Raw genomic sequence first — 16,012 nt, 5'->3', positions numbered from 1 at the left:
CATTACAAATGTTTTAGACCAGTTTGATTCAAAGACAATGGTATGAAAAAAGAGACGCACGGAGTGCACATTACTTAAAAGTGGGATAAAACTGCACATTTACATCAAATCGGCTGGATTTTTTTATTAGGCCACTAGGGTTGCCACCTTGATTCAGCCTTCTACAGGAAATATTTATGTGGTTTTTGTTTGAGGCGAAACTGAGTCAGTTCCTAACCCCAACTGCTGTCAAAATGTATGAACTGACAGCGGTTGGGGTTAGAACCTGACTCAGTTTTAGGTTCAAGCGAAATCGCCATTAGTAACCTGCGATAAGGTTCAAAAAATACATGAGTATACGCAAAAACTAAACAAAAATTTGAATCAAATCGATTAATCTTCATGTTAGAGCAATTTAAATGGTTTTTATTGTCTAGTGAGTTGAAAAAAGTCAACTATTAAGTCTTTCATTATTTATGTTACCCGCGGATATCAATTTATTAGTGATTGGACAATTTTCAAGTTGACGCACATTCACCGTTGTGTGCTTTATTTTATCTTATCATAATATAAACCACTGTTCTGCGCCGTTCACATTAAGCTGTAATTTTTTCGCCTTTATGGACAGTTTTGTTGATGCTCTATTTTCGAATCATTCAATAATTCTGGCAACAAAATTTATGTTTTTGTTTTGATTTGTTCGTGCAGTTATGCTGCTGGTAATGTTTTGATTTCATCGAGCACTGAAACTGTCAAAACGTGAATTTCGAGCGATTAATATTTTTCATGACATATTTTAAACCATCTTCGGCCATTCCAAACCATTATCTACTGATGTCTGATTTTTGCTAATAATCGATTATCCGGTAATCGAATAATTTTTGAGAGCTTGATTAATTCATTCGATTAATCGACCAAGATAATCGATTAAAATCAATACTCGATTACTTAGTAAATCTTAGTTTGTCGACCAAAAAAAGGTCACTTTTGAAAAATTTGGAGAAGTCTTGTCATATTTTTTTGTTCTGCGGCTTTCATTTCCAACGCACACTCTTCATTAATTATGCTCTCGATTAATTGATAGCAGCTACTCGATTTGCTCGATTATACCGAGAGCTTGTAATCGATTATTGATTTTTGGATTATTTTAGAAATTAAGCGATTATTTGCGTTAATCGAGTAAAAAAAGACATCACTACCACAGAGAACAGACGTCCATCTTCAGCATTCAACTTGTGTAAAATCTCTAACGGTTTTGAAGGTAGTTTGGATATCTAAACCAGGTGCGCTACTGTCGTCATGTTTTTTTTGTGGCTGAGTGCGACAGAATTGACAGCGGTTATTCCTCTACCTAGTCAAACTAGTCCGGAACCGATTCGGACTTCCAGCACGAATTCCAGCTCAAATGCGTCAACCGATAGAGTCGAAATCGGTTGTTTTCTTTGAGCTAGATTCCATGCTGAATCCATCCAGGATTTCGAACCGGTTCCGGAATCGATTTGACGGATAGTTGGGATAGGTTGGTGTGGCGGCGCTAGTGTTTTTCGTATATTAATTCAAATATTTACACACGTTTTTTAAATATTTTTGTTCGATCATGGATGTCTGTTCTCTGTGTCACTACCATTATCAAATAATGTTGATAACCAATGCCAATCTTTATCAATTCGATGAGAATTATAAATATTATTAGTTCATTTCATCAACAAATCGCGGAGTGTCGTGTCCCTCGCGTTGATTGCCTCCCAGTTAAGCTCAACCGGAAATGAACAGGAATTCTGGCTGGTTCCAGTTCGTATCCGGCTCCAGTGACACAACCGATTCCAGTTAGAATCACTGGAGCCCGTGGACGAACTGGAACCAGCCAGAACTCGAGTTCATTTCCGGTTGAACTTTACCGGGCTATTTCGACAATAGTTGTTTACGTCATGTGTCCAGTGACCTTAAATTATCCTTTGTTACATTTATTAGCTCAATGCACTGGGTGTCGTGATAAACGACAACAAAATTTTATGCATAGATAAATAATTTATGGGAATCGATCACGGATTCATCCGTACCATACAAATCGGTAAATTCCCGAAGTCCTTGAGCAGAAAATTGCGCAAACGAAAAGAAATTTCACCACGAAACGCTCTAATATTATCTTGTCAGTATACAATCTAAAAGCGTCCGTAACCCTGAGGGAAAGTTCAATCATGCCAGCATCGTACATTTCATTGGCAATCTCGAGCATCTTTTCTTCTAATTTTCTAATCCAGCTCGCACAACAGATTAAACTTAGAATTTTGCTTGTAAGCATCTATCTCTGCCTGCGCCAATTCGGTAGCCCCCGCTCCTTCCTTGGTCCAGTGATACGAAACAACAGCCGCATAGTCCAGTTTGTTTACAATTTTTTCTGATCATACCGTGCTCCGCTACTGTCGGTAGAATGCGCGTTGATGGTCACAATATCCGGTACTTCGTACTTCAATCCGTTGTCATATGCTTAAATAAATTTGGCGAGCCTTTCTCAACCAGCTCCACATTTCCATGTTATACTCGGCATACGCACGGTGCAATGGGGCCCCACTAATCACCAGCGGACCACCACCATGTATTTTCAATGCACGAACTTTCATAGCGGGCCCAACGTGAGACAAGAATAGTGTCATTAAAGATATTTACAAGACTACTTCAAGACTACTATTAGCGGACTCTACACGAGACAAGAATATTATCAATAAAAAATATTGACAAAACTGCTTCAATACGCCAATCCCATTTGATTTCTACATTATCAATATTTCAAAAATGCCCTTGCACCATCAATATATTGATCAATAATCAATTTATTGACAATATTTCTGCTCGTGTAGGGTCCGCTATAGGTCCATCCCATTTGAATTCTAAAGAATCAATATTTTCAAAATGTCCTAACGCGATCAATACGACAACGACCGGATTTGGGACCTTGCCCGACGCACGATATTTAATGTTGAAGAACTTTTCGATTCCTATGACAGATCCAAAACCGGCCTCAGTTATCATGCCGTATAGGCAAGTCTGCCAATGTGAACAATAAAAATTGACAAATCAAAAAATCACCGCACACTGATAATAAGTTCGGAAGTAAGTTCGAAAATTCAGCAATTCATATATTTGCTTATAAAGTGTATAAAATAATAAAGCTCTATAAATCTGCGACAACATTAAAATTTAGAGGGAAGGAAATGTTAGTTGAATACCAAGAAGATGCGGGAAACCCACGCAATCTCCATAGGTATTACGGATGTTAGATTTTTTTTAGTAGGAAAGGACAATTGGGTGTGGATTTGTATATATTGTATAAATTTGATTCCCATATATTGATCCCATTGCGACTTTTCAGCCATGCGCCACCGGGCCGTGCGTTGAATTACGCGTTTATCTAATTTGCATCAGTGCGAGTGAGAAAACATTTTGACGTTTGTTTTTGTTTCGATCGCACTCGAGTGTTTCCCATATAGCAACAACTCGACGAAATACTAGATTATCTCGAGAAAGACAATATATTGGGTGCATCTTACCAGACTGTTTATAGCTTTTATTATTCCTTCTATCTTGTCTTCCTTCTTACGGGAGCTCTTAATCGTTATTGATTTTTTCCTCGAGCATTTGATTTGGAGCCAGAACAATGTTTTTCGTATCGTGATGAGGACAACTTGCTCGCTTATTTTATGATATCCTGCCATCTGAAATGATAATAAAGTTAATTCCTTGTATATGAATATTTTATACTAATAATCAATTGGAGCTGTCTGCCGATTTTTAGCCACCAAGAATACGTCAGACAGCCACAATTGACCCCCCTCGACACCAGTTTGGCCTTACCAAGCCGTAACATGGGTGGCGTTGTGAGAGCTGTCGAATAGGAGTTGAGAACAGGTTGAAACAACACCTGATGTTGTTCCAAATGTATATGATCGAGACACTATGTCTTGGATCCGCCATCGATCCTAGTTCGCATACACTAAAAAAAAGTAAACGTTATGCCTATTGATTTTACACATAGATTTTTGCAATTAACGGAGGCATATAGACACTATTTGCTGGCACATAAACCTAATGTGTGTATTTACAAGAAATATTAATCTTACATTCACATTTCATAACTATTAGCCACATAAAACTCCATATAACTTATGTGTGTGCATACATAGTTTATACAGTTGACACATAGAAGGTATGTGTGCGCGTGATAACAATAGCATTTCTTCTTCATATGAATTTTAAGCGGTTCGAAGCAAATAGAATTAACGTTTGATTTTTTTTCAGTGTACATAACTAAACTCACTGTGATTCGTTTTCACTCACGATTGATTTGAACAAAATAAGCATGTAAGAATTTGATGCATTTTCAATTTTGCCCTTCAGGAATAATCGGTTTGACGCTCTCAAAAGTGGATAGCCATTCGATGATTTGGCTGCAGTTGTCAAACACAAAAACAGTCTTTATTTTTATTCACGTTTGCAAAATAAAAGAACAAAAAAGTTATTTTAATAATAGCCATCAACAGTCAGAATCGATTTAATCATACCCACGATTCGCCTAAAATCCATTCTCCATGTGAAGTTTATCGAGACAGGATAATTCGTCCATAAAAACGGTACGCGCAATGGCGAGCAGTAGCAGCAACAACGCACTGTATCTGCGCCAGCAATTTTCTGCTCTGCTCGGAAACACATCATCTTCGATCAAGTTTATCTGCATATCGACGCTGGTAGGTTACCTGTTGTCCTTCTCCGACCAAGCGGTGGACATCCTGAGCGTGACGCCCGGATATTTGATGCCACCAACGTTCTGGATATGGACGATATTTACGTTCTTCTTCATAGAGTTGCATTTCTGGGAAGTGCTGGTGGATTTGATAACAGTGGGGCTGTGCGGGAAACTGATCGAACCGTCCTGGGGTCAGATGGAGATGCTGCAATACTTTGCGATCACCAATACGGGAGTGGCTATATTGACTAGTTTCTACTATTTGTTCTACTCGATGATTACCAAAGATGCTGAACTGTTGTTCGATGTCCACATCCATGGCTTGGCGGGAATCAATGCAGGTTGGTTGAGTTATACAAACACAATTATCTATAGCTAACATTCGTTTTTGCAGCTGTTAGTGTAGCCGTTACACAAATCATGCCAGACCATCTAATAGCACGAACCCCTCTTGGAAAGTTTACTAATAGGTTATTGGAGCTTAATTGAAAATCGACTTTTTAGTAACAATAAATTTTAATTGCAGAAACGTTCCTCTAACAGTCGTTATCTTGGCGATAACCATGTGGGCGTTTGGCCTACTGGACGGAACGTATCCGGCAATGTTTGCGTCGGGTTTGTATGTTTCTTGGGTTTATCTGCGCTTTTATCAACGACACTCGAATGGCACCCGTGGCGATAGTGCCGAAAACTTCCGATTTGCCAGCTTTTTCCCTAATGTACTGCAACCGTTTATAAATCTGGTGGCGAATCCTGTGTATCAGAGCTGTTTACGAATTGGAATGGTAAAACGGCTCAATCCTCAGCAAAGCAATTCCTCCTCACTACAATCAGTTAACGTTCATTCACTTGCCGGGGTAGACCCCCATGATATGGAGAGGAGAAGGTATATTGTGATTATTGATAGTTGTTCGATTTTATATTTATATTTTTGTTAACTGTAGGCAAATTGCATTAAAAGCACTCAGCGAACGGTTGTCCAAAACAACTGATTCTAGTCGTCTAAACACGTTGCCCAAGTCATTCCCACAATCTGGCACGGCTGCTGTTGGATTTTCCGGAAAGCATCATCACGGGCATCACCATCACGGACATCACTCTCTGCCCTTCCCGATGACAATGGATCGACCAGCTATACCACTTCCGCCGCCTCCAGCAAAATCGTCGCTTAAGGCAGATTCGCTTGCAAAAGCCGCTAGCAGCAGTTCAAGCACAACCAATGTAGATTTGATAAATCTGGACTCGGCGGCGATAGCCGGCAGCAGCAATGATCACCAAGCAACGGGGCCTTCTATTACGGTTGCTACGACGAATACTTAAGCAGCAGCTGGACTGGCCTGGAGCATGGTGGTTGGATTGTTAAATGGTTTGATCTGTCGCCTTCTGATCTAACGGGAGGTTGAGTAGGACGATAAAATGTCACATTTTTGAATGCAAAGAGATGAAAGATGCTTTAATAACTATTAGGGTTCGCGCTCTACCTTTCTGTTTTTTTTCTGTAGATTTTAATTGTGATGATAAGCTAATAAAAATTGAAAAATGATATTGCATGTTAGGTTAGTTCACCTAGGGATGCATTATCATATAGTTCTAATAAATCCTACTTATATTGAAAATGTGATAACGTCTGTTTGCATCGAAGAGAGACCCTTGAGCAGTGGTGAAATTTCAAATTCAAACGCCTATATTCAATTTCAACGTTCTACGCCGAATCGAATATCTCTAAAATTCTGTTCACCAAGCCTAACCAAAAGTCGCAAGCTGGCATCTGTAATTTAGTGTATTGCTCGATTGTTGAATTTAGAATCAGTATTGGGAAAAATCAATTTGCAAATGAAGTTGAATATTTTTGGAGGGTGATCCAACTGAAGCTGTAGAGCTTGCTTTCGGAAAGGCTGTCAGAATCAGTTACTACATTGCAGACGAAACGGGAAATGTCATCCTCAAAAACACTGCTTAATGCCAATTGTAGCGGGCCGTGATTCTGATTGTGATATTCAGTATACGGTTCAGATGTGGGGACGTGAAGATTTCACGATCACGATGAACCGAGTGTTCACTCGCGATTGAAACAATTATAAATTTATAGGTGTTTGCTCACCACACCACTCACGGGGCGTTTTCGTGTTTGCGAGATCGCGGGCGTAGGTATGAATGGATGATCGCGAATAGCTCGAGCGTTTGTATGTTAACGCGTTTAATTGCTTGGTTAAGAGGTGAATGACCCTAAGATTAAAACCTCTATAATCGAAATAAAAAAATCGCGTGGGGGTTCGCACCTCGCGTGTGTTAGCATATACGTAACTTCGCGTGAATAACTTCGATTTGTAACGGTGTGGCCATTGGCACTTTTGGGTGGGTTTGTTGAATGATTTCATGCTTAATTTTGATGCTTTAGATACTAGAAGAGAGTAAGTTCCCTACATCTGGTAAACTTTTGCTCAATAATTTGCTCTCAGAGCTAGCATAGAAACAAAATTCAATTTGCTTCTGAAACCAAACATGTCCGAACCTGAATGCACTGTTTCGAGAGAACGAATAACAAGGGAAAAGAACCAAATATTGAACCAAACATTTCATTCATCGCGGTGGGCATAAATTGAATTTCGTTTTTCTTTCAAGTTCACGCAGGGATGTCAATTTTTTTAAGCTTTGACCCGTGTAGTAGTTTGCACATTCACGTGAGCTTTTGAATGTTCGAAGAAGGAAGAAAACTACTCCATCTCAATGCAATCTCCAACTATAGCGCCCTGAGATTTCTTTGCTAGTGAGTATTATTTTGGAGTGATAGCTCCTGAATGGATATGATTTACGATCGTGCAAGAGTGGGTGTATGTATGCTAGCATGAGACCGTGTTTATGAATTCGTGTTACTACGTTGACTTGATCGCCAGAACGTTTGTATGATTGCGAGATCGTGAGCGTAGGTATGAATGATTTGTGAGCGGGTTTGTATTACCGCGAAAGTCTCACGCGTTTGTATGTGTGCGTTCTTTTTATGGCGTGAGTATTTTTATTGTATTTCGTTTACAGCAACACATTGATTAGACATTCATTCAGTAAAGGTTAGATGGGCTCATGGCTCACATACTACAATATATTAGATATTGTGGCAATCATGAAGTATTAGCTGATAGCTGAACTTTGGTTTGGACGGGTGAGAGTACACGGATACGAAAAACTACCCAAAGTTGAACGATTTTGACTCAATCTCGGGGTATCGTGGAATAAGGTAAAATTAGGTAAACCGTGTTGAAGGTAGTTTCCCTTTAACTACGGCAAAAATGGAAGGTTTTTTATACTCAACCTTGAGTTAAATATACTTAAATTTAATTTGAATCTACCTAATTTTAGGTATAACTCAAACAACTCAAAAGTACCTTATTCCACGGAAGACCTCGATTGAGTCGAATCTCTCGCTTTGTTTTTCGCAACACTAATAAGTGCGAAAGTGATGCAAAACTCAAAAGTACCTAAATTTAGGCTAAAATAAATTATTCTGTGGGTTGTTTTATTTTTCCGTGTAGGAAAAACATGGTACCGTAAACCGGGGTGTCATTGATCACTTTTCGAAGTAATTATGACATATTTTTTGAAGCAACGGATTTTTTCAAGGTTACTATTTTTCAATCATATACTGATGTATGAAGAACAAGATTTGATGATTTTACCTGAAATTTTCAACTTACAACTATTTTTCCAAAAATGATTTCAATTTGAAGTGTTTTTTCGCATTCCGTTATGACTGATAACCTTCCGGTTCACTTGCGTCAAGTTCTTGATGTCAATGTTTTTCATTAAAATGGTTGTGTAAACTTATTCTGAAAAGATTGTTAAATATAGCTGTAAAATCGTATTGCACAAAGTATTTCTATATACTGTAAATCTGAAAACATTTTTAAATGTTAATTTTATTTCTGTGGTTTATCAATGTACAACGAGCTTCATCGCTTCTAACACGAGTATTGAATATAAAAAAAATATTTTGAATTTTAGCTTGTAATAATTGCCAACTGGCTTAAAAAATGTTTTTAAAATTGATTTACAGAAAAAAGATGCAGTGGTGCAAATTTTCATTTTCAAATGCCAACTTTCAGTTCAATCAAACCCAACCATGATTCAAATTCAAAGCCTCCCTCAATCATTCACTTTCAAGTTAGCGGGATTTTCATAACTGAATCGTGCGTCTTCATTTCAAATTGATGCTTTTTCATTCACCAACCAAAGCTGTCATCTGCTCTGCAGAGTCTAGTTTAGGTTAAATGTTGTCATGTTTTGCGTTTTCAAGCTTACATGGACAGTAAGAACTATGTTCAGATTAGTTTTGCTTGAAAAATCTAGTCAATACCCCAGTAAAGAGATATTCAGAGGGTCAATGTAATTGAAAATAAATGGAAAATGATTGAGCAGGTCGGCTGTTTGAATGAATAATGTAAATGAACAACAGCGAATTGAACATAGTAGGGCATGATTTGAGAATTTTTCCTCCTTCATGTTCAAAACAAATTGTTGAAAATTTGCAGCTCTGCTTGCATGTATTTAAATATATTCATGCAAATAACTTGGTTCGTGGATTTAGGTAGGTGTTAGCTCAATTGACTTTCCGATGACACATTTCATATACAGCGCCAGACATGCTCCGAGATCATCGTTCCATCAACCAGCCCCGCCTAAATGTACTATCAATTGGATTTTAACATAACAGTAAAACATTCAATTCCTTACAGGAAGAAATCGACGAGTATTTTGTGTATTACTTTAGTTAAAAAAAGTCCACATGTATATTGGAACACTTACCAGTTTTTTCAGTTTTGTACATTATTTCCTATTTTCTATTTATGTCTTATTAAGCTCATATCAATATTTCCTTGTTGAAAAAGAATATTTCGCAGTGATATACGTACGAAATATTCTTTGTGTATAAACAATTTGCCATTCATACAGAACGGCACTTAACAGTATGGACGCCGCTTATGGATGTGTTGTTTTACTATAGGCAGAGGGTATGGTAGTCAATAAGGGACTGTGATAAACGGTGCATGAAATATCAATCGATATCTAACTCTATTAGTATTATCTAACTTGACGAACAAGAACCAAATCTAGGGGCAGATCACTTGTGATGCATTTTTAAAAATCAGCGAAATTAAATGCATTTATTTCCATCATATTTTGCGTTGCGTGCAATGTTTTTGCGTTGCGTGCAATGTTGTTTGCGTTGCGTGTAAGACGTCAAAACCTTACAGAAAAACTAGCCCTACATTTAACAAAACGTCGAACAAAGTGGATCAGCGTAGGACGCTTGTTAAACAAACTTTTCTGCGAGAGAGTGCAAAGCTGATGCAAAAATGGAAATTAAATGCATTTTTTCTAATTTGATGCAAATTTGTTATACATTCTTAGAGTGATCTGCCCCTAGAAGCAAATAAAGTTATCTCAAACCTACCTACGGAAAAACTTCGAGTTTTCTTACGGTATTATCAAAATCCTGTTTATTGAAGAAAGAAAAAAGAAAGAACTGATTGATATCGTGTCTCCCTCAGCGTAGTCATTCCTCTGAGTCTGATATCACTGCCTGTTGGACTTGTATAGGTTGGATATTTCCTAGAAGCAATCCACAGTGAGTGAAGTACGAGGCTTGGTTGTCCTTAACTTTCCGGCAGTCGCGCTAGTGCACTGAGTGCACACTGTTCTGAAAATCTAGCGAAATCCAGCGGCTGCTCGTTCAGTGGGCCATAAGCGCGACTTCTGGAGGGTTAACTGCCCTCAGGAAAAGCGTCTCAGAAATCTGGGAATTCCGTGGCTGTTTTTTCCCATTTGAATAATATCCGCTAGAACACTACGGCCACCATACTGGAATATCCCAATGTAATTATGACGGTTACTTGGCCATCAATTGTGTGGTCCTTTGTCAATTCAGTAAAACCACAGAGAACAGACATATAACCAAGAACAAACTTTCCCGAAAAATCTGTGTAAGCATTCAAATGAAAATACGTTGAAAATCACCATCGCATACAGGTTTGCATGCGTGGGTCACCTTTGTACCCAAGTTTGCACACAAGTCCCGTATATCAACTACTGGACGATCGAAGCGCCGGCCAGTGGCAAGTTGCTACTTGCTGTTGTCATTTCAAAGCGAGTTTTATTTCTTAAACAAGTTGAAAACTTTACTTGTATGTCAGTTCTTAGTGGTAAAACTCTAAACGAAATAACGACAGAGCCACCTCTGGGGATAACATCAAAATTACTTTTGGATGGGCCGTAAATTTTTACTCAACTTTTACGCTTGAGATGGACGTCTGTTCTCTGTACCTACATTGATGATGCTTCTCAGTTTTGCACGACCCAAAGGGAACTTGGCCTTAATCCCACGGCTCTGTCATCGATGTTATGTGATATTCGTTATGGAATATTGTTTTGCTTCATAAACCATGCCTCGCATAAATCAATGCAAAATAATCCAAAATACACTTGCCCTCCGAGCTCATTACAATTTTTTTTTTTGTTGGTTTTATTATCCTATCTAGGCAATTCAATGAACAACAGGACTAAGAGGCCCGCTGAGAAGTGTTTACTGTGGGGAGAATCCGTATGCACTTTTGACATGCCCAACGTACAAACTTTGCGCGAATAAACTAACGCGATCCGCCAAAGAGCGGAAGAGTTACGCTGCAATGATATTCAAAATTATCAACTCGATACAGGTGTTTTCAACTTGGATCTCGATCCCGCGGTTCAAGCTTAGATGAAAGAAGTACCCGTCGTGACTTCCCAAAAACGTTCTCCCAATCCGTGGTGGGACAGAAGTATACGCCGAGAAGACCACCGCGTATAAAACCTTTCGGGACAAGAGGTTAACCACTAGTTATCGCCAGTACGCAACGCTAGAAACTCGACATAAAAATTTGATGAAAGCCCTGAAACGTAGTCACTGGCGCCGTTCGTTGACGGGTCAACAAGAGAAACATCGATGAGCACTTTTTTCACTGCGAGCATACCCTTCATCCAACTAGAGCGAATCCAGTATTGTGGTTTGCGTATTGCTTTGAGTTACATGCACTGGACCCATACGATGAGTCTAGAAGTACTGGCGGATGTCCTTCCTTAACAAAGATGGGGCCTACAGCACGAAAATCGCACGCGAAACTTGGCGTGTTACCGATCCGCATATGACCCGTACTGCGAAAACATCTGGAGGTACCCCTGTCGGTTCGAGGAGAATCACCGGGCATCTCAGTTCATGATGTCTCCTAATGAAAATCGTCCGAGTCTGTAATAGATGTCGATACTCTCCCGTTTTCCTAAAGCTGAAAGTTAATATTTCTTCTCCCTGTCATCATTGTCCACACTGTTTCCTCTGCCTCTGATCTAAGGTTGGTTTTAAGAAATTTAAAATGTAAATAAAGAACATCAAGATACATAATACAACGGCCTTATCAAATAAACCGACTGAACAAAAAACTACCGCCAAACCAGCACAACACATTAAAGAATATACAAAAGAATAGGGAACAAAAACGGATGAGCCAATTAGTGCACGACCCAAATTAGGCAATTTCGCATTCATCACATCAGTAACTGACACCAAATTGGGATCCATTAGTCGCTGAATCCAAACCCGCACCAGTTGCACACTAAATCCACGTGAACACCCAAAGTACCTGCGTGATGCCTCCGGAATCAATAACAGCTTCATTTTCGGCTTAGGAACAAAATGTCTAGCACTATGCTAATGGGAAAAAATGAATCAATTTGTGAATGATGGTTGCCGTAATTTACTGGCGAGATGAATTTAAAACCCAGGTTTCCAGTTATTTTAAACCAGCAGCCAGTACCATGTATAAAGACGACATAGTCACAATCAGAACTCAAAATGAACAAGCAAACAAAAACAGCTGATCGTACACCAAATAATACATACCTACCTCAAAAGAAGACGGCATCAAATGAACCAGAAGCCGTTTTTAAGTAAAAATTTTAACGATGCTATAAACGCGGAGGAAAAAAGATTACCGGGCGCATGGGGAAATTTAAAGCGTAGGACGACATTCTTAGAGCCGTACCAAGCAGGAATTCAGGAGCTTTACTATAGTTCACAAATATCTTGTGATTTTAAATATTGAGTTATTGATCGAATGAAATTAGCAATTTGAAGTTTCTCCGTCATTTTAAAGATCTTCGACCATTTTCAAAATCATTTATGCCACTATACAAAACATGGATTACTTAGAACAACAAACAAACGTAACATATCATTTAGCTGGTATCGTAAAAAATTCTATTCTATAATAGAATTCGGTATTCCGAAATGATGAAGAAATTGTTTCCACTATATAGTCTATAATATACGGTGCGTGTTTCATAGAACAAAACTTTTCTTCGGAATGGTCTACTCACAAAATCTTTGCTTAATACTCGACTAGTACACATTTCATATCACTTTTACAAACAAGTAGTGTTCTGCGAATGCCAAGAACTGAGCTCCCGTTAAACGCATTTGCGGTCAGAATAACACTGCTTTCCTATAGCACAGGTGTCATTTGCAGTAAATTTGTTAATAGATTAGCTATACTTTCCTTTCCAATCAACACAGCAGATCAGTATCCCGAAATCGTTACAGGTTTACCCAAGCGTTCTCAATAACTATATAAATATTTTGCTTTTTTTTGCCATCCCATTCTAACACGAAACTCACAAAAATACTTCCATTCCAACGTCTAGCGAGGTGTTGCACAGTGAAGAATCATCTTCCTGCTGCTCCCGAAATCAGGACAATGTTGGCCTGTTTGGATCAGCTGCCAACTTTTGCTTGCCTCTGCTGCCTCCGTTTTCTACCAGCATGTTGGTTGACCGCTCGGATGTCGCTACCGACACATCCTCATCGTCCTCTTCCTCGATATCGTCAGGTGAGATTCGGATGGCCTGGTACCATTTGTTGGTCAGATCGGTCATCTGGCTCTTACAGTCGGAGAGTTCCTAAAGGTGGAAAATCATATAGATCATAAACTCTACTAAACCTTCGAAATGACAAACTCCCGACATACCTGATGTGTAAATCTTCTCGTGAAGAAAGGTATAAAAAACTTTCTATCTAACCGGGCAAAACCGACCAGCTTGGACTGTGTGAAACTCACTTCTTCCTCCTCCGTCAGTTCCGACAAGTGCTCCGAGTCGATAGCCTGTCCCCATTCACGAGTTTTACTTAAAGAAATGGCCTTTTCCTTCCGTTTCTTGCCCAAACGACTAGCTCTGCTTGCCCGGCGACTTTTCTTTCCTTCGGCCAAATACTTCATGAGTGGCATCGTTGAACCACCGAAGAATAGTGTTGTAAACAGCACGATGATTAGCGTCGTCGTGATCACAACATGCCTCGTTTCTTCGCTGGAAAATTGCAAATGCAGGGAAAGCGCGTAAGATATGGCACCCCGTAGGCCCGAGAACCACATGATGAAGGCCATCTTGTTGGTAATTTTGTGCTCGCGGAATCGATTCACCAACCAGGCCAACGGGAAAATGTTACACGCTCTTCCGATCAGACAAAGAATAATAGCCCAAATGACGAACGAAAGTTCGCAGCGATGTTTGAAGGAAAAGATGGCCAATCCCAGGTAAGCGAATACGCACGTTTCTGCTATGAAAGCAAGCGTACGCATTGTCTGCTGCATCGTAATTTGCGTCACCGTCGACAGGTTAAAATGGGTATAGTGGGACATGACGATTCCACAGAATAGTATAGCCATTATTCCTATAAAGAAACACTCATGCGATTATAAAAGATGACACCTGCTTAAAAGATAAGCAAATAACGCTTCAAATTCTTATCGCAAAACTCACCCGATAAGTGAATGCCTTCCGCCAGAACGTACGGTGCATAGGTAAACACCAACATCAAACCGAACTCGAGTGAGGGATGCTTCCGTAAATCCACGTGCTTCAGAAGTAACGCACTCATTAGTGCAAACACCACTCCGATTCCGGCCGATGCGAAGAACATCAAACAGAACGTATTCAGTGCAGAAATGATCGATTCACCCGTTCCGGTACTTCCAGGCCCTTCGGAGCCGGACACCATTGGCATTACCGTGGTCGTCAGAACGATTGAAATTGCATCGTTCAGTATGCTCTCGCCAAATACCAACATGTTCAATATCGGATCGATATCCAGAGCGTGAAAGATTGCCACGGTTGCAACCGGATCAACGGCGGAAATCAGTGAACCGAAGGCAAATGATTCCACGAAATTTAGCCGGTAGGCAACTTCTGCTAGTCCAAGCAGATAAACGCCCGATCCAATGACTAAAGCGGAAATAGTTGTTCCTATTATCGCAAACACCAGAATAGATCCAATGTTCTGGAAAAAGTTTCCTTTGTGCAAATTGTATCCCGATTCAAATATAATCGGCGGCAGTAGAACCAGAAAAAATGCAGTCGGGGAGAACACTTCCTCTCGCTCCCAGTTGGCAACGTGCTTCACGGAGGAATTGTTCAGAATCAGTCCTATCAGCGCACCCAAAAAGACCACAACTATACTCTCCGGTAGGTATTGGAACCCGGTTTGTAACATCATGTGAATTAACAAAATTCCGAGCGCAATTACGCAAAGCACGAAAAATATGGACATTGAACTATAATGCTCCTGTTCCACGGCGTTTTTCTCCGGGGACATCGTAGTGGTGGCATTTTTTGGTACTATTTTTTCATTTCCAGATGATTCCTTCGGTTGGTCTACCGCAATTGGCGGCTGCGTCAAATTCACATCCGACGGCTCCTTCGTGGTCCCAATTACCGAACTGCCACTTTCAGCCGGAATTGGTGCATCTGATGCAACGTTGTAGAAAGTGGTAAACAGGAATGCGCAAATCAGCAGCAAATAAATTAATCCAGACTTCATTGTGTCCTTGAAGTTCTGAGTCATAGCACGAATGGTCAAGGGTAGTGAAGGATATTCGGTAGCAAGAACTGTTCAAGCTTTACTCCATTTGTGCGATATTTTTAACTTCACTTCAAACTGCTTGGAGGATCACAGATGTTTAACTAGAAGGGATAGCAAAACCGATTAACCATTCTATTGGATCACCGACCGAACGTGTTTTGATTAGAGATTATACAGGCTACAACTCCACACGAAATGATAAGACGAGAGAAGAGAAACGATTATTCCTCTGACAGCAAAATCGATGAAACAATCATCTCGCCAAACAGAGTCGACGAATGATATTTAATGCCCGCCTTGTAAAATGCGGGATACGCGCAGAGCTGCCATTTATACGGAATGATTATTGCAAAACG

At 39.7% G+C, this 16,012-nt stretch overlaps 2 protein-coding genes across 2 annotated transcripts; one reads left to right on the top strand and one right to left on the bottom strand.

Annotated features, from left to right (window-relative positions):
- The first annotated feature begins 4,390 nt into the window (after positions 1-4,390).
- LOC131679000 (transmembrane protein 115) lies at positions 4,391-6,318 on the top strand. The gene is made up of 4 exons (XM_058959508.1): positions 4,391-5,061; positions 5,115-5,190; positions 5,247-5,606; positions 5,665-6,318. Exons 1-4 carry the CDS (start codon positions 4,617-4,619, stop codon positions 6,038-6,040), a joined length of 1,257 nt encoding a protein of 418 aa, XP_058815491.1. The 5' UTR covers positions 4,391-4,616; the 3' UTR covers positions 6,041-6,318.
- A 6,586-nt stretch (positions 6,319-12,904) lies between these two features.
- On the bottom strand, positions 12,905-15,875 carry LOC131678998 (sodium/hydrogen exchanger 8). The gene is made up of 3 exons (XM_058959504.1): positions 14,558-15,875; positions 13,768-14,468; positions 12,905-13,699 (listed from the first exon to the last, which is right to left on the bottom strand). The coding sequence occupies exons 1-3, from the start codon at positions 15,636-15,638 to the stop codon at positions 13,490-13,492; spliced, it is 1,992 nt and encodes a 663-aa protein (XP_058815487.1). The 5' UTR covers positions 15,639-15,875; the 3' UTR covers positions 12,905-13,489.
- Between the last annotated feature and the right edge of the window lie 137 nt (positions 15,876-16,012).

The sequence above is a fragment of the Topomyia yanbarensis genome, chromosome 2 (assembly GCF_030247195.1).
Source record: "Topomyia yanbarensis strain Yona2022 chromosome 2, ASM3024719v1, whole genome shotgun sequence".
Taxonomy (NCBI): Eukaryota; Metazoa; Arthropoda; class Insecta; order Diptera; family Culicidae; genus Topomyia; species Topomyia yanbarensis.
The sequence above is the reverse complement of the archived record's forward strand: the minus strand, read 5'-3'. Positions and strand labels throughout refer to the sequence as shown.